Source organism: Tenrec ecaudatus, chromosome 5, assembly GCF_050624435.1.
Source record: "Tenrec ecaudatus isolate mTenEca1 chromosome 5, mTenEca1.hap1, whole genome shotgun sequence".
NCBI lineage: Eukaryota > Metazoa > Chordata > Mammalia > Afrosoricida > Tenrecidae > Tenrec > Tenrec ecaudatus.
In genome coordinates, this window is record NC_134534.1 from 167,653,186 (window position 1) to 167,676,509 (window position 23,324).

Below are 23,324 nucleotides of genomic sequence, written 5' to 3' on the forward strand. Positions count from 1 at the left end.
TAGGGTGGCACCCACTCCATCCTGAAGAGGTGATACAAGGGGGGGCAGTATGAAGGCTCTCTTTCCGTGGTGTCAGTGAGGAGCCTGGACCTCCACTTCCACTTGGTAGTAACAAGGCACTACCCACCCCCTTTCCCATCAAGGCCATGTCAGAGGAGCCCAAGTAAGATGCTGTAAGTTTACTGCAGCACAGAGATAACAAGGCCACCCTACACCACGGTGTCTGTCAGTAGAGGGGGGAGATGTGCTAAGTGGTAACAGGGCACTGCCATGCCTCCCAGCCAGGATACTATCAGTGGAGGCTTCGTGGAGAGCTGTGTACACAGCACATTCCCTGACCTTCCAATACAGCGAGCTAGGAGGAGTCCATCTAAAGCAGAACTTGAAATAAGATCCAGAATGTCCAGGGATAAATCTAAAATCATTCATCGTACCAAGAACCAGAAAAATAAACGACAATCAACTAACACCAATACCAAGATGGTTCAGATGTTAGAACTATCTAAAAATGATTTTAATAAAGTGATCTTAAAAATGCTTTATCAAGTAATTAGGCAAATGCTTGAAATAAATAGAAGATTCAAAAATCCCAAATAACCAGATGGATTTTTTTAAACATAAAAAAATGTACTAATTGGGAGTAAAAACTCAATGAATATGGGGATTTCAAAAGCATGGCTATGTAGCCAGAAACTCTGTAACACTCTCTCCAAACAAAACTTGCCAAAAAGCAGAGAAGACTAACAAAGCCAAGTGTGTTAGGCTGGGTTGCCTAGAGAAACAAAATCAGTGGCACTCATATATGTCAAAGACCTTTAGATCAAGTCATCTTAGAGCAAGAAGGCATCGCAGCCCCATCCAGCTCACGTCTGTAAATCCAATGCCAGTCCATAAGTCTCTCTTCAGACCCAAGCAGCTGCAGGCTGAGGATGCAGAAGGAGATCACAGGCTGTGGGTGCAGAAACGCGTGAGTCCAAGGTCAGTGGAAGCAGGGTAAGTGTGCCAAAAGCTCTCAGAGTCAGATGGCCCCATGTGGGAGGCAAACACAGAGTCCCCAGCAGGCAGGAAGGCCCAGGGACAAAAGGGGGTGGTAGTGTGTTCCCAGTTTCTTCCTTTAAGAAAGCCACACCCCCAAGGAGGCATCATTTGGTTGTGACCTGATTGTCCAGTTGCACGCTGCCCTTGCACTTTCATACAAATCCTTGCACTTTCATACAAATTCAAGTTGCCATAAAATCATCCAAGGAGTGCAAAACCTCCCCAGGAGAACAGAAATCTGCCTGGTAATTCAGAGGAGTCAACCAGTGCAAGCCACCCCTCCAAAGTCTCAGATTCCTGGCTCCTGGAACAGGATTCCCATGGAGATAATCCTCCTCCAGCAGCTCCTGCAGCTCCAGGCCTCTGGGGGGAAGGGAGGGACAAAGAGACACGTGAACCTACTCATCACCCCCTGTGAAGGCCCTGGACCCTGGAAGAGCAACACAGAGGACAGTGGCACTTTCCCCACAACACACTTGGAGGGGAGGGCTTCACTAGGGTGGGAGGTGAGTGCCAATGAACCTGGGAGGGGAAAATTCACTAGCTCCCTGAAGACCTAGGCTGGAAGAGACAGTCCGCACACAGAATTCCTGCCAGATAGGAATGATTTAAGTCAGCTGGAGGCTCACTTCCAACGGCTGCCTGGGCTGTGGAACTAGCTCCGGCCCTCTGGAGGGCCGTGGCAGCCAGACCCTGGTGTACCTGGGGGATGAACCTGTCCTGGGGGAAGGCAAAGTTTGGTGAACCTGCTTCAGGGCAAATTAACATGGGGGAGTTTGAAATTCAACTCTCTGTAGCCCTGGCATTTAGAGAGTCCACTTGTCAGCTCAGGGTCAGAGGAGATTAATTGTAAGAGACTGCAGGCCCTGTTCTGACATTCAGAGAGCACAAAGACAGCTTGACTGAGTGGGGATATTGTCTTCTCTTCTTTTTGTGACAACTGTACTGGTCATTGGCCAAACTTCTGCAAAAATTGCAGGAGCCTACCTCGAGGCCAGGACCTTGGAAGGGGACAGCATTTAAATTTTCCTGGCATTAACCCCTTCTCAGGATAAGGAATTTCCACATAACCCAGACACCTAACTCCTCAGTACAGCAAATGCAAAGTAAATAGTCCTCATTCCAAGACAAAAACAAAAGCAACATCGTGTCTTAGCAGCAACAGCCAAACTCTGCACATGAGAAAACAGGGAAAGATGATGCAATCAATGGACCACAAGCAGCATGAGGGCTAGAAAACAGACAATTCGCTAAAGATGACATCCAGGGAGCCAATTATCCTCATAAGCTATGAGAGAAATACAAATTAAATCAATGATACCACACTGACATTGACAGTACACAGTATTTTTCAACAAGAAAGAAATGCAATGCTGGAGAGGATGTGCAGAGATTGCAACACTCAAAACCCGCTCGTGGGATGGCAGAAGTGCAACCACCACGGGGACAGTATGTGCTCTGTGAGACGCGTGTCAATGGAAGTATCAGTCTCTCTACTGGGTACTCATCTCCAAGGCCAGAAACACACCAGCAGATATATGTTGTCAGGTTGGCTCCAACACACAGCGCCCCCGTGTACAGCAGAGCAACACACCAGCGGATCCTGTCCCATCCTCACAGTTGTTCTTATGGTTGGGTTCATTGGTGCAGCCACTGGTCAGTCCACCTCCTTGAGGGCCTTCCTCTTTTCCGCTGCCCCTCTACTTTACCAAGCATGACATCCTGTCATAGACCAGTACCTGAGACAAAGCCATGCTATCCTTGCTTCTAAGGAGCATCCTGCTGTACTTCCGAGACAGATGTTTGTTTTTTGGTAGTCTGTGGTCTTTTCAATATTCTTTGCCAGCACGGTAATTCAAATGCATCGATTCTTCTTCGCTCTTCTTTGTGACATGGCTCGGGTCAAGCACACCTTACTCCTCAAAGTAACCTCCTTGCCACCGACACTTTACAGAGGCTTCATGTAGCAGATATATCCAATGCAATGCATCATTGGATCTCTGGACTCCTGCTTGATTTTTCGGTGTGAATCTTGTGTCATAAAGGTGATGCTTCATGAAATAAAAAGCATAAAGTGGAACCAGAGTAAAGATCCAATTGGTCAAAGCAACAGAAGAGAATGTTCCTCCAATGACTTTCCATGGCTCTCACAATAGAATTCAGTCCTTCTTCAAGCTCTGCGCAATCAACTCCGGCCTCAGCTTCCTTTATTCTCTCTCCTGCTCAGTGTGCTTGGTTCTCTCTGGCCTTTCCGTTCCTCAGATGTGCCAAACGCCTTCCTCTCACAGGCCTCTGCTCTGAATGTTTCCTCTGCATTGAATCCTTCTCTTGCTCCATCCAGCATGCCTCCTCAACCAGTCCTCGCTCATCTTCAGAAAGGATGGTAACGCTCTGACCCCTGCAATTGTCTTTCATGACACCTTGTGTTAATGACATATCACAACATATGTAATTATGCGTCTCATTGTTTTATGCTTATCTGCCCTTCTAGGCTAAGAACTTCATGCGAGCAAGAATCAACTTTCTCCATTTCACTAATATAATCACGACACCCCGTACAGAATAGTCAGTACTTATCTTGGAGGGGATGAATGAATAAAGGAAAGGCAGGCCTGAGGAGTCAATAGCTTTAGGATGCTAGGATCAGCAACCCTGTATGCTGAGTCTAGCATCAGCTTCCAACTTCCATTGCTACCAGTGCCACATTCCAATGGCATTGTTTACTTGTTCCTCAACGACAGTGGCTTCTAATTGTTTGAAGAAAAGGCACATGGCTTCTGGAAGACAACAGACCCACCTGAGGAGCAGAAAGTAGAACATGGGTTAGGCCAGAACTTTTCCATCCAGAGGGGTAGGACCCCAGGTGAGCTCCAAATGTGCAGGTAGGTAGAGATCCGGCTAGTCTGAATGGCCACCAGATTGCCACCAACACCTAGGAGGAGAACAGTAAGTTAGTTTCCCCTTCTTCATGCCAGCATCTGAATTCCAGCCCATCTTTCAAGTTTTGCTGTCTCCTGAATTGATGACTCTCTTGACTTTCTTTCCTCCCCTCCCACTGTTTGCCACCAAGTAAAGGTGCCCCAATCCTTCTCAGAGAGATTCTGAGCTAGTAAATTGGCATCCCATCTCATTAAAGTAGAGAGAAGGGTGGAGAGCAAAGTCAGATCTCAAAATGTTTTCTGAAGAAAGGCAGTGTAAAAAGGTAGCAAGGAATCCAGGAAAGGAATGGGGATTGAGGATAATAAGGAGAGGAGAGGTGAGAGATGATGGATTTATGGGAGAATAGCTACTTTGGATGAAGGTGAACCTCAGAAGTGGTCAAGTTGGAATACATGAGACATTTTCATCTGTTTTTACCTCAAGGTGGGGAGAGGAAGAACCTGACCCGTGGATAATCAGAGGGCAGTGGAAAAATGAAGGAGACCACTATCATAGGGTGACAGACAGGCCACAAGGTGAGTCATCCAATGGAAACCTATGAGGCCAGAGGGACTTTTCGGAAGAGAGAGTTTCTTACTGGGTCATCTCAAACCGCGGTGGGCTCCCCAAGTCCTTATGTGTTGAGCGGCTAACCAACTCTATCAGCTGCTTCCGGGAGAACCAAGAGATCTTCTGCTCCCATCAAAGGGGAAGTTCTGCACTGTCTTTCAGGGTCACGATGAGTCAGAACTGACTCGACGGAAGTGAATTTGATTTTTGGTTTAGGGATTATGAGTAGCTTGATAAAGCACCAAACAAGACCAGTACCTTAGCAGCAGTCAGAGGCCAAGTAAACATACGCCTGCGGCTCCTCAGAAATTCTGGGGCTCCTTGCTGAGACCCTAAACTTCTTTAGGGTGTGGACAGCTGATCAGATCCATGCTGAACTCCTCTGCCTAGCCTTGGTTAACTGTTTCTTTGAGAGGGTGGCTGAGAGGGGGGAATGGGCTTCTGTCGTTTTATCTTCTTGGTCCCAGGGAGCACAATCTGTCACTGGACCAGACAGGCCTCAGTGACCATTTCCAGCAGAAAGCAGACTGCCTTAGCTTCTTCCTGAGCATACATACAAAGGCCTATGGGCCAAAAATGGCCACAGATTAATCTTTGCACATGGTTTACAAAAGACAGAAAAGTGTTAACAAATTAGACCCATTTATATAAAATCTAGCTTCTCTTCACAAAAGAGCTCTGGCAACTCTAGGTCAGCATTCCCACAAAGCAACAGCTGTCTAGAGCTGAGCCGTCACTACATCCTTCAGGGTAGAGACATGCTGTGTTCTTTGGTGGGTTCCCTATCCTTCCTCACTGCCTAACTGTCCACTTGCTTATGTAATTCATTCGTACTGTGTGTTTTGGTGGCTGCAGCCATGGGAGTTGGCGACCTCAGAGAAAATTATTCCGAGCTTACAGCCATCTGCATGTGATTTAGCGGTTGCTGTCTTCTTCACTCTGTTTGGATCTTCTATGGGAAACAAACATCCCTGGAAGGCAGGTTTTGATGCCCACAGCTGGGAGCTGTGCACCTGCACGGGCCTGCACAGCATCTCTGAAGTTCCTTAAGACTGGGGCCTGGGGACCAAGCAAACTTGGTCATGTGTTACATGTTTCCTTCTCTTGGTGACTGGTCAGCTCCATTCCAAAGCATTTTCAGAAATCCGATCAAATTTAAGCTGTAGTTACAGCAGGGGTCATCAACAATGTCTGTAGCAGCGGCTCTCCACCTTCCTCACGCGCGACCCTTTCATACAGTTCCTCACGTGGTGGCGGCCCCCAACCACAACACTATTTTTGTTGCTACTTCATAAATATAATTTTGCTACTGTTATAAATCATAATGTAAATATCTGATATGCAGGGTATATTTTATATGTGTTTCCCGATGGTCTTGTGAAACCCCTGTGAAAGGGTGGTCTGACTCCCACGTGGGTTGAGACCTACAGGTTGAGAACCGCTGGTCTACAGTGTCCAGGCCTAGGAGGTAAGCCAGTAGAGGAGACCAGATGTACGACCCTAGAGAGTGGTGGAGATTGATGTCAAAGTGAAAAGCGCCTGTTCTGGGTCCATGCAGGCATGGAGCTGCTGATTTCTGCTTAGTATTGACCTAGCTGGCTTGCAAACCAAGCATTATCACAGCCTTACTTGCTAAGGAGACAACAAAGACACCAATCTTTATGAGTTAAGTGTCTGATTTTAAATATCAATTAATCTAAATCACACACACAATACAACACACCCGCAAATAAGAAAGCATGAGAACCTAGCAACCCTGTGCTGTCGGCCACTCTGGGTCAGGAGGCAGGTTCTAGGTCCAGCTCTCCCAGCTTAGGCTTGTCAAGACAGCCTAGGGCTCGGTGGCAATGGATGGGGAATAGGACACATTGATGACAACAGTGAGGGGGACTTTCTCGTCTTAGCCCCCTCCCTGAAGGGCAGTGTCAGCCTGCAGCTGGGGTCCTGGATGCTGCACAGGGGCTGCAGTTGGATCTCTGCAGTTATTTCTGGTCTGATGTGGCCAATCCCTGGAAGCCAATCTGGACCAGAAAGCACCCATGGGCATTGGGAGATCAAGTTGAATACCTACCACAGATGATGGGTGTGAAGATGGCCATATTTTGGTATTGTGGTTCAGAGATGGTTTTGCTCAGTATGAGCCCTCCAAAACTGGGGAAAGAAGACAGTTTTCCCATGGTCAGCAGGGCAGACTCATGGGGGCTTGCAAAGCTCCCTGTACACGTTGCCCGTCAGCCTACCTTCCCAGCTCAGCCCCCACATTCTAGTCTCTTATACAAACTATATGTACATATAGGGACATGTTGGTCTTCCAGCTTTCTCCCCAAACTGTACACATTTCCCCATATCCACCTCTGTTCTGAATCTCAGGTGGTCTAGAAGCCCATAAGAAAGCTCAGTCCATCTAAAAAGAAAAAAACAACAACAACAAGAAACAAAATATTTCCTGGGTTCCTCAGCTGGCTGGGTGGTCACATGAGAAGTCCATGAATAATAGATCTGTGGTTCCAGGGAAACGTTGCAGTAATACTTCCTAAATCTAGACAGTTTGAACATGGTCCACTAAGGAGCCCTGCAGCCTTTGCAAGATACCTAGACCACAGCCTCTTTGCCCTGAGATGCCGTTAAAAAATACGCCAGTATGTTCCAGAGTGGCCTTCATAAGGTTTCCTAACAGAAGAACAATCTTGTGAGGGTGAAAAGACCCTGAGTCAGGGTGCTAGGCTCAGCTTAGGCCTAAAGGCCCCAAGGGGCACTTCCTTCACAGTCTCTCGAGGTTCCACCAGTTGCCATGCTTTGGCAACGGTACCTGGGCAAGTGAGAGGATTAAGGTAGTTACAGCCCTGAGCCTTGGACCCACTGCAGTTTGAGAGAGGCCTGGCTCACAAGAACTTTGTTGGCATCGGCTGTGTGATACCCACTGGACAACAGTGACCAGCCGTGGCAGTAGGCTGTGTGGATACAACTGGCTTTCCCAGTGTGGTGTGCCTCGTGGCTCCCTGGCTCTCTGAGCCTTGTAAGCAGGGTTGCCTGTTTTAGAATAACCAAAGGCTCTAGAGCAGCGGTTTTCAACCTTCCCAATGCCGCGACCCTTTCATACAGTTCCTCATGTTGTGGTGTCCTCCAACCATAAAATTATTTTTGTTGCTACTTCATCACTGTCATTTTGCTACTGTTATGAATCAAGCAACCTCTGTGAAAGGGTCATTCAACCTCCAAAGGGGTCGCGACCCACAGGATGAGAACTTCTGCTCTAGAGGGAGGGCAGCCTCAAGGGAGCTCCCCACAGGCTTGAAAGCAGAGGAGTCTGGGACTGGGACTCGAAGCCATGCAGTCACATTTCACTCTAGCCCCATCACGGAGGTAATGAGCACTGCCCTCCCCCAGGGCCCACACCCTCAGCTGCTCCAGAGGCCAGGCGTGGCAAAGCCCTGTGCACACTCACCTGCTGAGAACCATTGCTAGAATGATGGGGAACCACCCGAACTTGAGGACCTTCTGGATGGATGGGCTCTGCTTCGCCATGATGCCCCACACTGGGGTCAGAGTGACAAAGACCACACAGACCAACAACGGCAGGTATCTGCTGTCTGCAAGAGGAAGAGAGGATGCCACCCCACTGAGGGGCAGGGCTGCAGCACGTGGCGGGCAGGGGAGGGCAGGGATCTTGAGGTCTGAGACAAGATGCAGCAGCCCAGGGGTGCATTGACTTGCGGGCCACTTTTTCAGTCCAGTTCAATTGTAAAATCACTTCCCACTAACCTCCTAAGTCGGAGCCCTTGTTGTAGCTGCTTATACTTGGGACGGTTAACCACAAAGTCAACAGTTCCAAACCACCAGCTGCTCTGTGGGAGAAAGCTGAGGCTTTCTATCCCTGCGAAGAGTCACGGTCCCGGAAGCCCACAGAGGAAGTTCTACCCTGTCTGCAGGGTCGGCAGGAGTTGGAATCAATTTGGTGGCAGTGAGCTGGTTTGTGGGTTTCACCTCATGAGTCCCTCTTGCCTCACAGTCTTCCCAGCATCGTAAGGATTGTGACTTGTCTTCCCAACAATGGAGTGAGTGAGCCCGAGGCTGCCCACCAGAGGAGTGAGTCAGCCAGCTGTGACTCACTCAGACAGGAAGGTCACATACTAGGCATCAGGCCAAGTGACTCTCTTATCCTAAAACAAATATAAACCTGCCATCTCACTGAAGAGAGACAGCCCAACGATTTGCCTCCCCGAGGAGACACCCAACGAAGCAGGCATGGACCATGTGCGGGTACAGTGGGGAACACAGAGGAGGGTTTGGAAGGGATGCGACTCATTTGTTTTGCAAACCGATTCAAGTAATGAGCGCAAATACTCTTGTTTTAAACCCAGTGGGTGTAAAAATAAAATTAGGTGATCTTACTCAACTCCTGCAGAATCTTCCTGTCATCTCCAAACTGTTAGCTATGTTTGACAGGAGCCAATACGAAGGATGACTATGAGATGGCTCCAGAACAGAGACAAGAAAGGTCCTAGAGCTAGTGCTTCGTAAACCAGAGTGATGCGATTTCAGATGTTCACTTGAGAACATGACAATGGTTCACAATGGTCTCACAAGTCGCTGGGCCCCAGCTTCCCCAGGTGACCACAGTCAACTGGAGCTTAGTGGAAGGTGTTCCCTTACTCTACCTGCCTTCCACCTCCCCACTCCCGACAGCCTCAGCCTTGCTCACTCCATTCACAGACCACCCCCACAGGCATATGCAGTAGGACAAGGCTCGGAATCAACAGGAACTAGTACAAACGGTTGTGCGCATCTCTCTAAGGGATTCTGGACCAAGTTGAAAGCCTCCCTATTCCTGAAACAGAGATGGAATCCGCAGAGAAGGCTGGCCAGTTGTCCAGATCCTGCAAGGGGAGGGGAGCATCGTGTGGGCTTTGGTAATGTTTCCTGGCCCCAAGAGAAAGCACTGCTCCCCAAATGGTACTCCTGGCTTACCTTGAAATGAAGCCCCTGCGGGCCTGGAACACAAGACATGTGGAGACCCCCCTGTGCCCCTAACCCAGCCACAAGGCCACCTTCGAAGGAGCCCGAGCGTCTCCTTGCTTCAAGCTTGCAGGGAGAATGCATGCTACCACGATCCTCACACTTTTCCTGTGGAGCCACGTCATTGATTTACATGATCTGTCAACCTGTGAGAACACACCCAAGTGGTGGGCCAGCCCTCTATGCCAGTCCCTCCCCTTTCTCCCTGCATCCCTGGATTGTAAAGGTTGGCATTAGCTACCTGTGCCTATGTGGAAGCTAGTTGCTATTCCCTCTCACATGCTTGGGACAATAACTGACAGAGAATATCTCCCAACCTGTCTGTCAAAAGAGGGCTGGGGCCCCATGGCACCGTAAGTCCCTGGCTAGGTCCATGAAGTCCATCTGAACGAAGCTGGCTGGATGTAAGAGCTCTCGTGGAGTCTTGGGGGCAACCTGCCCCAGGGCTGTGCCTCCTTGGGGCTTCCATACCTTTGTGTCTATAGAAGAAGCTGCTGACTAGAGCCAGAATGGACAATGTGATGAGGTCTCCCAGGCTCGCTGCGATGGGTGTGGCGATGTTGTCTGGGTTGATCCCGAACTTCCGAGCCCCAATCACTATGCAGACCATCAGTATTCCTGTAGGGTCAGACAGAAGAGCAAGGAGACGCAAATCCCAGGAAGTCATTGACCGGGAACAGGTCAGGAACACAGGTGGTCATGGCACGGGGCTGGGACAGCAGCCGGCCGTGAGGCTGTCTACGAGCTCCCCTTCGATTCCCGGGGAAGCCAGGCCACCACAGCCCCTGCAGAGCTTCTCCCACTACCCTGGAGGCCTGACATGGCAGCAAGATTTCGATCAAATTTGAGACAGGGAAATGCTAATCAATGTCCGGTACATTTTCTATTCCTGTACTTTTTATAATTGATTTTTCTTTCTGTTGAGCTGCTGAGAATATACACAGCAGAACACCCACTGGTTCAGTCATTTCTACATGTCCAGTGGCACGGCACCAATGATAAATTATTGAGTAGTGCCACCATTCTCACCCTCTGTTTCCTGAGTTGTCCCCTTAACATAAACTAACTGATTCCTAAACTTCTGATCTAATTTTGGATCGGAAATGTGGGGTCAAACAACATTGAGACTAAGTGTAATATATAGGCGTATATCTCCACCACTTGCCTGTCCATTTGTCACACTGTGGTGGCTTGTGTGTTGCTGTGATGCTGGAAGCTACGTCACTGGTGTTTCGAATGCCAGCAGGGGTCACCCCAAACAGACATGCTTCGGTGGAGCTTACAGACTCCAGAGGAAACAGCACACCATAAACCTTGTGCATAGCATTGAAACACTGTCAGATGCCAAAAACCTCATGAATGGAACACTGTCTGAAACAGTGCTGGCCGATGAGCAAAGTCCGTGGGAGTGGAATCTTCCAGATCTTCATTTGCTGATGAGGCACAATTCAAGGTACAAAGAAACAGTTGCAACAACTTCTAATCATTGGAATTTGGAATGTATCAAGTCTGGATCTAGGAGATTGGAAGTAGTTGAAAATGAGATGCAACCCATAAAGATCAACGTTGCAGGCAGGCACTGGTGAGCTGAGATGGACTGGTATTGGCCATTCTGAATCAGAAAGTCGTGTGGCTTATTCTGCCAAGAAAGACACAAGCCAAAGGTGTAGCAATGCATTCATTGCCAGAAGGCCCATGTCAAGACCTGTCTGTGATAGAATGACCCTTATCTGCCGTCAAGGAGGTCCAGCAAACCAAACAATGATTCAGATTTAGGCACCAACCACGGAAACTACTGCTGCAGAAATTGAGGAATCCTACCAACATCTTTAGTCTGAAATTGATCAAACAAGCAATCGAGATGCATTGATACCATATATACTGGAGTATAAGCTGATCCGAATATCAGCCAAGGCACCTAATTTTACCATAAAAACTGCATTAAAATGTGATGAAAACTCAGCTTATACATGATTATGTATGGTAATTATTGGTGATTGGAATATAAAACTTGGAACCACAGAGGAAGAAACAATAGTTTGAAATATGGATTTGGTGATAGAAATGAAGCAAATATCCTTTTTAACAACACAAACTGCAACTATACACATAGACTCCTCCAGTTGGAATGCACAGAAATCAAATTTACTACATCTGTGGGAAGAGATGATAGAGGAGCTCACTATCTGTAGCTAAATCCAGGCCAGGGGCTGACTACGGAACAGACTGTCAATTGCTTACATATAAATTCAAGTTGAAGAAAATTAAAACAAGTCCACAGGAGCCAAAACACGACCTTTAGTCTATCCTACTTGAATTTTGAGGACATGTCAAGGTCAGATTGGGGGCACTGAACAGTAATTTCAGAAAGGCTGAACAGTTGTGGGATGGCATCAAGAACCTCCTCTATGAAGAAAACATACAGTCATTAAAAAGATAGGAAAGAAAGAAAAGGTCACCAATGATTCAGAAGAAACTCTGAAAACTTGTTCTTAATCTTAGAGTAACTAAGCAAATGGAAGTATTGATGAAGTCAAAGAGCTGAACAAAAATTTCAAAGGGCAGCTAGAGAAGACAAAATAAAGTATCCAGTTAGAAAACCAAAAAGGAAGATCATGCTCAGCATATCTTAAATGTAAGGAACTCAAGAAAAAAATTCAAGCCTCAAGTTGAAATATTGAAAGATTCTATAGGTAAAATATTGGATGATGCAAGACGCATCTGAAGATGGAGAAAATACACAGAGCTAGGTGACATTGAATCACTTCAAGAGGTTGCATATGAGCAAGAACCAGTGGCGCCGAAGGAAGAAGTTCAGCAGCACTGAAAGTATCAAGCAAAAACAAGGCTCCAGGAATTGATAGAGTATCAGTGAAATGTTTCAGCAAGCTGATGAAGCACTGGAAGCACTCACTCATCTATGCCAGGAAATCTGGAAGACAGCTACCTGGCCAACTCACTGGAAGAGACCCACATTTGTGCTCATTCCAAAGAGAGGTGACCCACCAGAATGCTCAAAGCATAGAACAGTATCAATGACGTCACATGCCAGTGAAATTTTGCTGAAACTGTCCCACGATGGTTGCAATAGTACATTAGTTGGGGCTTCCGGTTCTGGCTGGAAGCAGTGGTGGTGGATGACTATGAAATGGAACCGACCAGGTAGGTGGGGCTCTCAGACAGCTTGAGCCTCTCAAGTGTAGTAAATGCTTCCCATGCTTTGCTGAACCCCTGTACTTTTACTTTCAGTAAAACTTTCCAGTGCTTTGCTGCATGCTGTCTTTTGCCTGAATTCTTTCTCTCAAGAAGACTAAGAGCCAAGGAATAATAGAACCAGCCCGAGATCCACCGTAACACAGACAAGTACACCCTTGTGTCAGGTCCCAAAGAGAAGCAGGGTAAAGCACGGCCTTCAAAAACTAGTGGGGGCTAGTTAAAGGCTCTCCCTTGATTCAGGTTGGGCTTGCTATCCCTTGGGCTGCAATCCACAGGGTTGACAGTTCGAAACCACCAGCAGCTGCTTGGGAGAAAGACTGGGCTTTCTACTCCCATAAGTAGCTATAGCCTCAGAAACCCACAAGGGGTCGCTATGAGTCAGCACTGACTCCATGGCAGTGAGTTGGTGCTTCAAGTACTGAGAACATAAATAAGCCCCTGGATTCAGGTAGCAGTTAAAGCTTGCAGGGCAGGGAACAAAGGAAAAATGAATAATCACTTTGAAGTAAACAAAACAAGATCTTAAGGTAAAGGATGTCTGGATAGGGAGGATACTTCAGAGTGCTGACCAGAGAAGGCCTCCCATGGGTAGTGACATTGGACCATCACCTCTATTATCTCTGGGCTCACCCCTTTTTTTTTTGCCTCCCTCTGTACTATGGGGACACATCAAGGAGCAGGGCCCTGTGCACTTTGCTCACCAGTGTGTCCCCCGCACTTTGGCCAGTGACTAATCCATAGGGGTTTGTATAACCACTAGAATAACAACGCTGTCCTGAAAAGGCAAGGAGCCTGCTCACCAGAGTTGGTGGTAAAAAGCCGCCTGCAGGAGGAAGAGGCTTTCTGTCCCCATAAAGGTGACGGCTTCAGAACCCCCGGGGCAGCTCTACTTCATCCTGTAGGGCTGCTCTACGTTGGCATGGCCTGGGTGGCAGGAGGGGAGGGTGCATAAATGCACACATGCATGCGTGTGCTTCCCCATAACGAGTGTGCCTCCCCAGCAGAGATTAAAGGAGCGCAAATGTAGTAGCGTCCTTTAGTCTAGGAGCCTGCTTAAGAAGGTGACACATGCCTTCTTCCCTGCCCATTGGAGGCCCCCCACCCTTGCATGATGCCCGCAGCCTCCCTTACTGTCTTTCTTTCTGGTATCTCCAAACTCTCTGCCCTCCAGTTGATTCTGACTCATCGTGCCCTTAGAGGACAGGAGAGACCTGCCCCGGTGGGTTTCTGAGACTGGAACTATTTACGGGAGTAGAAAGCTCGGTCTTTCTCCTGCAGAGCCGCTGTTGACCTTGCAGTTAGCAGCCTAACACGTAACCACTCCACCACCAGGCCTCCTCTGGCATCTTCAGGAAGGGAAAATAGAGAGAGTTGGGAACAAGGCACTAGAGAGCTGGACAGGTGAGCAGCCAGTGGGGTGTGGGGGGTGGGGTGAGCTCACCTAAAGCCAAGGCGGCGAAGAAGGCCGTGAGGACACTGCTGGCACACAGCAGCCCCACCTTGGCGAAGTCCACCTCCTCACTGGACACGGCTCCCAGCAGCATGGCGGCCAGAGCAGCAAGGAGCCCCACGATAGTGGCCTGAACCTGTGAGGACAGAAATGGAAAACAAAGTCAGGTCCACGGCGGACAGCAACGCTCCTCCCATGAGTAAGTTCCCTCTAGGACATTTGTGGGGTCCAGAAATGACTCTTTCCCCTCACCTTCACACCTGCTAAAGCAGCGGGTCGCAACCGGTGGGTCGCAACCCCTTTGGGGGTTAAATGACCCTTTCACAGGAGTTGCCCGATTCATAACAGTAGCAAAATGGCAGTTATGAAGTAGCAATGAAAATAATTTTATGGTGGGGGGTGGGTCACCACAACATGAGGAACTGTATTGAATGGTTGTGGCATTAGGAAGGTTGAGAACCACTGTGCTAAAGGCTTCTCAACGCCAGAAAAAACAAAACACAACACTAAAATATTTCAGTTCAGTTTCCTTGGAAACCACAACTTCCTACCTTCAGTCACTTGCCAGACACCGTCTTTTTCTTTTCTTTTAACTTTTGAATTGGGAGAAAGTGTCCGGAGCAGATGTCAGTGTGGCCCTCAATAATTCCTGCACATTTTGCTTCATCTCATGCTTTGCAAGCCCCTCAAGGCTCCCTTCCTTTCCCCACGCTCCCCCTGGTGTCTTGTTTCTGTGCTTCCTCCTTTGTTGACCCTTCGGAACTTAGTTCTTGGGTAAATGCTTCACTTTTGAGTATTCTAAAGTTTGCATAGCTAGTTGGTATTATTTCTCCCCTCACAGATCTGTTTATTGTTTGGCTGAAAACCGAGGTAGGAGACCGGAAAGGTGACTAAGAGCCACAATCCCAGGCTCCCAACCGTCTATCTCACCAGAAAGCCCACTCTCCTTTCTGAGGCTGAGTTTTGCTCCATAGTTTTCTCTCACTCTATCCAGGAGCTTCGGATACCATCCCTTTTAGAGAAGGAGGTCGTGGGAGGTGGGATCCAGGGACCAGTTGGATCACAAACTGCTTGGATCACATGCTCCCATAGGAGAACCTCTGGGATCACGCCGGTCCGTGGCGGTCTCCCTGCACACTCGCTGTTTCTCTCAAGAACTTCTCTTCCCTGGAACTTTCCCTCCACAATAACACGATCCTTCTCTGCCTTCTCCTCCAGGAAATCCCATAAAATCCCAGACCTGGGCTCCATCTGTATCCTAGTAAGAACAACGTCTCTGCTGCTTGTTTAGAAGCCCCAGATCTGAATACCAGCATTGGAACTTCTTCTAGTTTAGGATGTCAAAAAATGAAACATCTATTAATGAACATTGAGTAAATAAAAGAGCTCAACCAGGCATTATCAATAAAAAAGTCAGTATTATAAAAATTAAAACTATCCAGACCCAAGTTTTTGTAACTCTAGTAAAAATTCCAATAAGATTTTTCATGGACCTTGACAGTGAATTTTGTTTCATAAGGATAAGTAAATGTACCAAGACAACTCTGAAAGTTTAAAAAAAAAAAGATCGACTAGAGAATAGTTGTCAAATTCATTATTAATGCATTTTAAAGGCAAAGTTATTAGAACTGCATACTACCTAAAGCAATCTACAAATACAATTTAATTCTGATCCAAATCCCAACTTCATTCTTTCAAGAAATAGAAAAACTAATTATCAACTTCATTTGAAGAGGGAAGAGGCCCAGGGTAAGCAAAAAACTTTTTCAAAAGAATAAAAAAGTAAGAGGCTGAACTACCAGACCCCCAAACCTACTCTACAGCCCCAGTAGTCACAACAGCCTGCTGCTGGCCCAAGGAGAGATGTGCACCAACGGACCAGGAGAGGAAACACAGAAATACAAGTGCCCACCTACGGGCAATTGATTTTTGACAAAGGACCTAAAATATGAAATGGAAAAGGGACACCATCTTCAACAAATGGTGCTGGAAAAATTGGATCTCCATCTGCAGAAGAATGAGCCAAGAATCACACCTCTCCCATGTACAAAGATGGACTCAAGATGGGGATAAATATAAGTCCCAGAGCGCTCAGGATCATCAACGAGAAAATTAGGGCACACTCAGGGCCCCACTGGAGGGCCTACACGGACTATCAAATATAATACAGGCAGCGCACGCAGTGGAGGGCACAATGCATGACTGGGACCTATTAAAATAAAATTATTATGCACATCAAATACTTCATCAAGAGTAAAATGAGAACCCACAGGTAGGGGGAAAATCATTAGCAATGATACAAGGGACTAATTACTAAAATCTATAAAATTCTATAACACTTCAGCCAGAAAACAACAATCCAATTAAAAGGTAGTCAAAGGACATAAATAGACAATTTATAAGGGATGGGATGGCTGAAAACACACGAGGAAATCTTTAAGATCACTAGACTTTTGGGAGATGCAAATGGAAACAATGATGAGATGTCATCTTACCCCCCCCACAGATCTAGCAGTGAAAACAAACAAACAAACAAACATAGGACAACAAATGCTGGAGAGGATGCAGAGAGATCGGAACTCTTACACACTGCCGATGGCTTGTAGAACCACTGTGGAAAGTAATGTGGAGCTACCTAAACCAACCGTATGATCCAGCAATGCCTTTACTAGGTATGTACACACTCCAAAGAAATGAGACAGACCTGAACAGATGTATGCTCTCCCACGTTCACTGCAGCAGAGTTCCCAATAGCAAGAAGCTAGAAACAGCCCAAATGCCCGTCAGTAGAAGAATGGATAAAGAAATTATGGCGCAGTCACACAATGGAATAATATGTATGCCTAAAAAGAAGGATAAAACCATGGAACAATTCAAGCCATGGCTGGACCTGGAGCCAATTTTGCCCCGTGAAGTTAGTCAATCACAAAAGGACAAACCTTGCATGAGCTCACTACTATAAGGATAATCACCAAGAACAAGGCAGGCTTCTGCTGTTAGGTCATGTGATCTAACCTGGTTTCCCAAGCAAGGCGGTAGAGAACCTGCCTCATGCCCATGAGCCACATACCACCCCCTTTATGTGTACGTCACAAAAACCCCTTCAACAGAGGAGCCGTCGCCTCAGCGGGGGTCAGTTTTTCAAGAAGTGGGGAGAACATTCAGTTGTTGCCATACAACATTATGCTAGCGTCACCCCAAGTCAACAGACCCTCTTACCAGAGTGCTAAGTGAACCTTACTGGAAATCCAAGTCCCGATTGGGGTGGGGATTTGTATGTCTTAGAAAGAGTGATTACATTTCCATTGGTGGGTAAACTGGATGGAGCAGCCTGCCCTTGAGAGGGGCGGGTGTGGGGGATGCTTAATAAAACTTATAGAGAACCCAGAGGGAGAATACACCCCCATTATGTTGCTAATTGGATACTTTTGACCTCGTTTCTACCTAGCCCTTGGTGGCCCAGGCATAGACTACTGGGACTTTAGACTCTGTCCTTTCAAGGTGAACTGGTCACATCCTTCATAGGTCACAATAGAAGTATTCAATGTAAAAACCCCACTAAGTGAACTGGGCTTTACCTCAAACTTACCTGTAGCAGATTTAAGGAACTGCCGTACTGTATTGGAATTAAGGCTGAATTATCTTAGTGTAAGAAGAAGCAGACGACTGCTATCCCAAGGTTATGGAATTGTAGGTTGTTAATCTTTGCTTCCTAGCGCTTGCTTTGAGGTTGCCCCATGAATGGTGACCTGGGCCTACCATACATTTACTACTTTAATGCTCTCTTTGGTTTCTTAGATGCATGTATTAGTCTGAAGGCAAGGTTCTGTCTTTGTATATGTGTTAGTGAAGGTTTTGTCCTATCATCAGCTCTCATTGTTTGTTTAAATAGTGCTTAGTCACTTAAGCGTTTACTCTGTAAATGCCAACAATTCATATGTTGTGGTCTGAAGCGCACCTATAGTTGTATAATTTCCTTTTCTCAACAATGCTCTACGTTACCATTGGTTAAATCAATGACCCTATCAATAGAATTACCTTATGCCCTTGAGGGATGATTTATAAGGTTCTCTATCATATAAAAAAAGATGTTTCTAAAGTGAACCAGAGGCATAGCTAGACCAGGGGCATATGAATGAACTTTGGCCCCTAAGAACAATTAGTTCTTATGGCAGAGCCTTACTTGGCCTCATGCAGAGATCACTGAAGATATGGGTACCGTAGAAAAATATAGTGCAGAAACCAGATGATGCCCAGCTATTATGAACAGTGTCTGGGATCTTACAGGATTGTCTTAAAACAAACAGCCATCTAAGCAAAGCACCAACTAAGTTGATATGGAAGAAGCACACAAGCTTGTGTGAACCAAGGACTGTAAATAATAAAATCCAAATCGGAAGGAAAGAAGAGCTTAAATTGTGAGCACGTGGCTTGTAGAAGGCTACCGATGACAGCGGAAGCCCCAAATCCATTTGCAGGGCCCCCACATGGAACAAGTTTCTAGTGAATCACTGCTGATCATAGTCTAGGGATGTGAAAAGCTTTGCTGTACGACAGGGAATATTGTAAAGTCAATTGTGCCAGATGTAATTAGGTTAAAGCTTTATCATTTGCTGTCCCCTTTGACCCATCTTAATTTCACTTTCTAATATTTTCTGCTTTATTTCAATTAAGGTTTGTCTGCATGTCTATTCATTATTGTTTTTGTCTATTTATAGTTTGTGTTTTGTATGATTTTCCATATATGAAATATAGGTAAATCTAAAGAGCTAGTAACTGGATTAATAGTTACCCAGGGGAACGGCAGAGAAAGTTTCTGGAGAAATGGGGAGCTAAACACGAGTATAAGGAGAAAACTGTTGTGAAATTGATTGTGGTGGGGATTGCACAACTCTTCTTAATATGACTGTACGATTAAATTGTATGCTCTGTGAAGAATATGCCCATAAAGCTATATTTTTAAAAGAATAAGCAAGATTATAAAGGAAAGAGACCAAAGTCTAAAAGAAGAAACTAGTCTATAGCATGAATGCCCTACCCAAGCCATAATCTCATTTATCCTGAGCCCAGAAATACCAGATGGTTCCCAACAGATAGACCCTTATGGAGGGAGGAAAAACAATACGGAACTGAAGTCAAATCCTCAAAATGTCTACTTATTGAACCAGTTGGGAACAGATGCCTCTTTGAGCTCCTCGTTAAACCTTGAATCACAACTTTCTCCTGAGCTCACCTTTTACAAAACAAACTATGAACAAATTCTTATGCACACTGCACACATATTATTTTGAAGTAAAAAAACAAACAGGGCAAAAACACCCGGCGGGCCGGATAAATGTCCTCGGCGGGCCGCATGTGGCCCACAGGCCATAGTTTGAGGATGCCTGGTATAGACCATGAGAAAGAGATGTCAGCAAATTTAGGCAAATAAAAACCTTTAGCATGAAGGAAAATAAATGGAAAAGAGAGGGAAGTATGCCAGGACACTGGGCTCCAGAGAAGGCATGGAGTTTCTGGTGGGTCTGGTGGTACCCTCGGGCCAGTCTGAGCCTCTGGTGGCGAAGTGACTGGGGTCTGTGTACAGGGACACAGGCTCCTTTAGCCCTCACTCTTCCTACGTGGAGCAGGACTAGCACAAGTTCAGAAAGGAAGATCTTCATATACACGAGACAGTGGATACTCACCTGGACAAGGGCAAGGTTACTGCAGATGACTCTGTGCTGCTCTCGGGGGTCTTCGATTTGTCCCGTGTTGGCCTAGAATGAGAGAAAAGGAAAGGGGTAAGTCTGGCAGGTCCCAAAGCAAGATCAACTCTTCATTGGACAAGGTAATTTCTCTTTTTTTTTTTTGTGAGTGAGTAAGTGAGTGAGACAGTGAGTGAGTGAGTCAGTGAGTGAGTGAGTGAGACAGTGAGTGAGACAGTGAGTGAGACAGTGAGTGAGTGAGACAGTGAGTGAGTGAGACAGTGAGTGAGACAGTGAGTGAGTGAGACAGTGAGTGAGACAGTGAGTGAGACAGTGAGTGAGACAGTGAGTGAGTGAGACAGTGAGTGAGTGAGATAGTGAGTGAGTGAGACAGTGAGTGAGTGAGACAGTGAGTGAGTGAGACAGTGAGTGAGACAGTGAGTAAGTGAGACAATGAGTGAGACAGTGAGTGAGACAGAGAGTGAGACAGTGAGTGAGACAGTGAGTGAGTGAGACAGTGAGTGAGACAGTGAGTGAGACAGTGAGTGAGACAGTGAGTAAGTGAGACAGTGAGTGAGACAGTGAGTGAGTGAGACAGTGAGTGAGACAGTGAGTGAGACAGTGAGTAAGTGAGACAATGAGTGAGACAGTGAGTGAGACAGTGAGTCGACAAGGTAATTTCTCAAGAGAAAAGCCAACACATCTCATCTCATTGATGTCAGAATTAATCACTCTGCCCAGTTTCCTAAGCAGCGATGCAACTTTTGTGGACAAAATAGGAGAGGGGTCAGAATGCAAAATGGATGGTGTCAAGGATCATCTTCCCCGGTGCAAAGTTCTCAAACACACGTCACCTACAATCCTTTGTAAGGCGACCACTGACTTCTCCAGGTTCTCTTCAATTGAAACACTCATCAGTAAATCACCACCACTCCAGCTCAATCTCACCTCTGCAGTTACCCTCTGCAAGCCTGCCAGTCCCTCATCTCTTACGATGGGAAAAAAATCCAGGAATACAGCTTTTCCCTTTAACAATTACCATGCTTCCCCCAAAATAAGACACTGTCTTATCATTCTGTTTCCTCAAGAAGACACACTATGGCTTATTTTCAGGGGATGTTTTAGCTTTATTAAGTAAAGTACAACAATCTACACTGATTCAAATAGAGTTAAGTTGTCTTCTTCTGGAACATCGACAGCAGTGCTGAGTAACACGGCAGCCCCAGCGTGACTTCTTCCCCGAGGACACACAGGACCCAAAGCAGAGCGTCCTGCTCCTCACTTCACTGAGGGGACTTTGACTTTCCCTGTCTGTCTCCCTCTCTGCCTCAGCTTGCAGCACGCACAGAACGACCGGCCCTGACGGGGGAGCCGACCTCGCGGATGGGGCTGCCCGCACCTCTCCCGTCCCCTCCGAGACAGCAGCTGTCACGCTGGGCACATGAGCAGGGCTGCCCGTCTTCGTGACTGCTCCGCCCGATGCGCTGCAGAGCCACGCAATCACGATGTCTTATTTTCTTACATTGCGCAAATGCTTAGAGATCCTGCTACAGCTTAGTTTACGGGATGTCTTATTTTTGGGCAAACATGGTACAGTCCGCTTCTAACAGTACAGCAGTTGACAGCAAAGTCCAAGACCTAGGATTTAAAAAAAGATCTGAAGGCAAACATGCTTTACTAGTTCATTAAGCTCCCAGACCCCAAGGAAAGAAATACGAAGATGGGTCAACTGCTAATGAACTTGGTATTTACTTTTTATATTTACAAATCCAAATAGCTAAAGTGTTGTTAGCATGACGCTGGCCCCTGGGGCAGGTCGCATATCTCTCGATAAACGTCTGTCTCCTCACCTAAAACAGGCACAGCACCTCACGGTGTTCTTGTGGGAACAGCAGAATAGTGGCAAAAGTCCACAGCATGCTGAACGCCTAAGGCTGGTGGGTCCATTTCTCAAATACCCTTCTCTTCTGCTCCCAGAGTTGAGCTGTGTGCTGCCAAGGCTCAAGAGTATCTACTTCCTGTTTCACTGAAAATATCTATTAATCATTCAAACTCCAACCTTGGTGCTAATCCTATCAGAGGGTTGTTTCTAGCACATATGATCTGCTAGTATGAACCAGCAAAAGACATTCATTCCTCAAGACACTTTATTTCATCTTTTGGAAAGCTGTTAGGAGACCTGGTGGTGTGGTGGTCATGCATTAAGCTGTGATCCTCAGGGTGAGCAGTTCAAAGCCATCAGAAGCTCCTTGGGTTTTCTACTCCTGTAAATAGTTGCAGTCTCTGAAACTCACAGGGGGCTCACTATGTGTTATCATTGACTCAGTGGCAATGACTTTGGTGAGTAAGTCAAGCTGTTTGAATAAGCACACAAATCTCTCACCTGTGCAGCCCTTCAAGCCCTGGCTTTTGAGAATGAATTCTTAGATAATGACACCAAAATCACAAGCAGTAACAAAGATAAATAAATTAGACTTCAAAATGTAAAACCTTTGTGCATGGAACGGCTTTATCAAGAAAGAGCTAGGCTTTGGAATGAAGACATTTTTGGTAACTATACATCTGATGAAGCTTTATTAGCCAGAATAAAAGCATATAACTGATTCCTACAAATCAACAATAAAAACAAACTGCCCAGTTGAAAACACTGGCACGGGGCTTGAATACATATTGCTAAAAACACACACAAATGGCCAATGAGCATATGAAAAGAATTCAAAGTCATTAGGGAAATGCAAACCAATCCTCCATGAGATACCATGTCAAGTTCATGAAGATGGCTATTACCCGGGGAAAGGAGCATACAAGTGCTGGTGAGGATGCAGAGACCCTGGAGCCTTTGTCCACTGCTGCTGGGGATGTAAAATGACAGAGTGGGCAACAGCACAGAGACAAATTTTATTCGTGATCACCAGGGGCTGAGGGGAGGAGAAAATGGGGGTTAATGTTTGAGTAGCTTTCAGTTTGAGCTACGGAAAAACTCTTGGAAATAGATGGTGATAATAGTTACACAAGATAGTAAATGTTATTAAAGCCACTGTACTGTATACAGTTCAATTGGTGAAAATGGAAAACTTCCTGTTCTCTATATATTACTACAATTAATTCGTTCTTCTAGTAATGAAAAACAATTAAAAAATTTTAATAATGTTTCCATTGTAAATTAGGTGGGAGTTTACATTTCATCAATTTAGTTTAACCAAAGTTTAAATGGCTAATCCAACCCTCCGATAGTTTGCCCGTCACCTGCTGCTTACTGAGTCTCCCTCTTGCTAACTACTAGCTTCCATTTCACTCAGGTTACTTCTTGTCAACCATCTACCACTCTCTTGCTTTCTTTCCCTCTTACTCGCTCCCACTTCTGCACGCTCCAAATTCTGTATGAAAATTTTAATTTTTAAAAATTCTTTATAATCATGGTCTCATATAAT

At 46.2% G+C, this 23,324-nt stretch overlaps 1 protein-coding gene across 5 annotated transcripts in view; it reads right to left on the reverse strand.

The window, feature by feature from the left end:
• SLC41A3 (solute carrier family 41 member 3) overlaps positions 1-23,324 on the reverse strand; it is a 73,534-nt gene that overhangs the window by 10,676 nt on the left and 39,534 nt on the right. For all 5 annotated transcript variants that reach the window (XM_075550247.1, XM_075550250.1, XM_075550248.1 and 2 more), the window contains 6 exons: positions 19,894-19,965; positions 14,201-14,345; positions 10,015-10,161; positions 7,973-8,117; positions 6,599-6,678; positions 3,836-3,970 (listed from right to left, as the gene is read on the reverse strand). In XM_075550247.1, the coding sequence (XP_075406362.1) occupies positions 3,836-3,970; positions 6,599-6,678; positions 7,973-8,117; positions 10,015-10,161; positions 14,201-14,345; positions 19,894-19,965 (724 nt within the window). The remainder of the gene's footprint in view (positions 1-3,835; positions 3,971-6,598; positions 6,679-7,972; positions 8,118-10,014; positions 10,162-14,200; positions 14,346-19,893; positions 19,966-23,324) is intronic.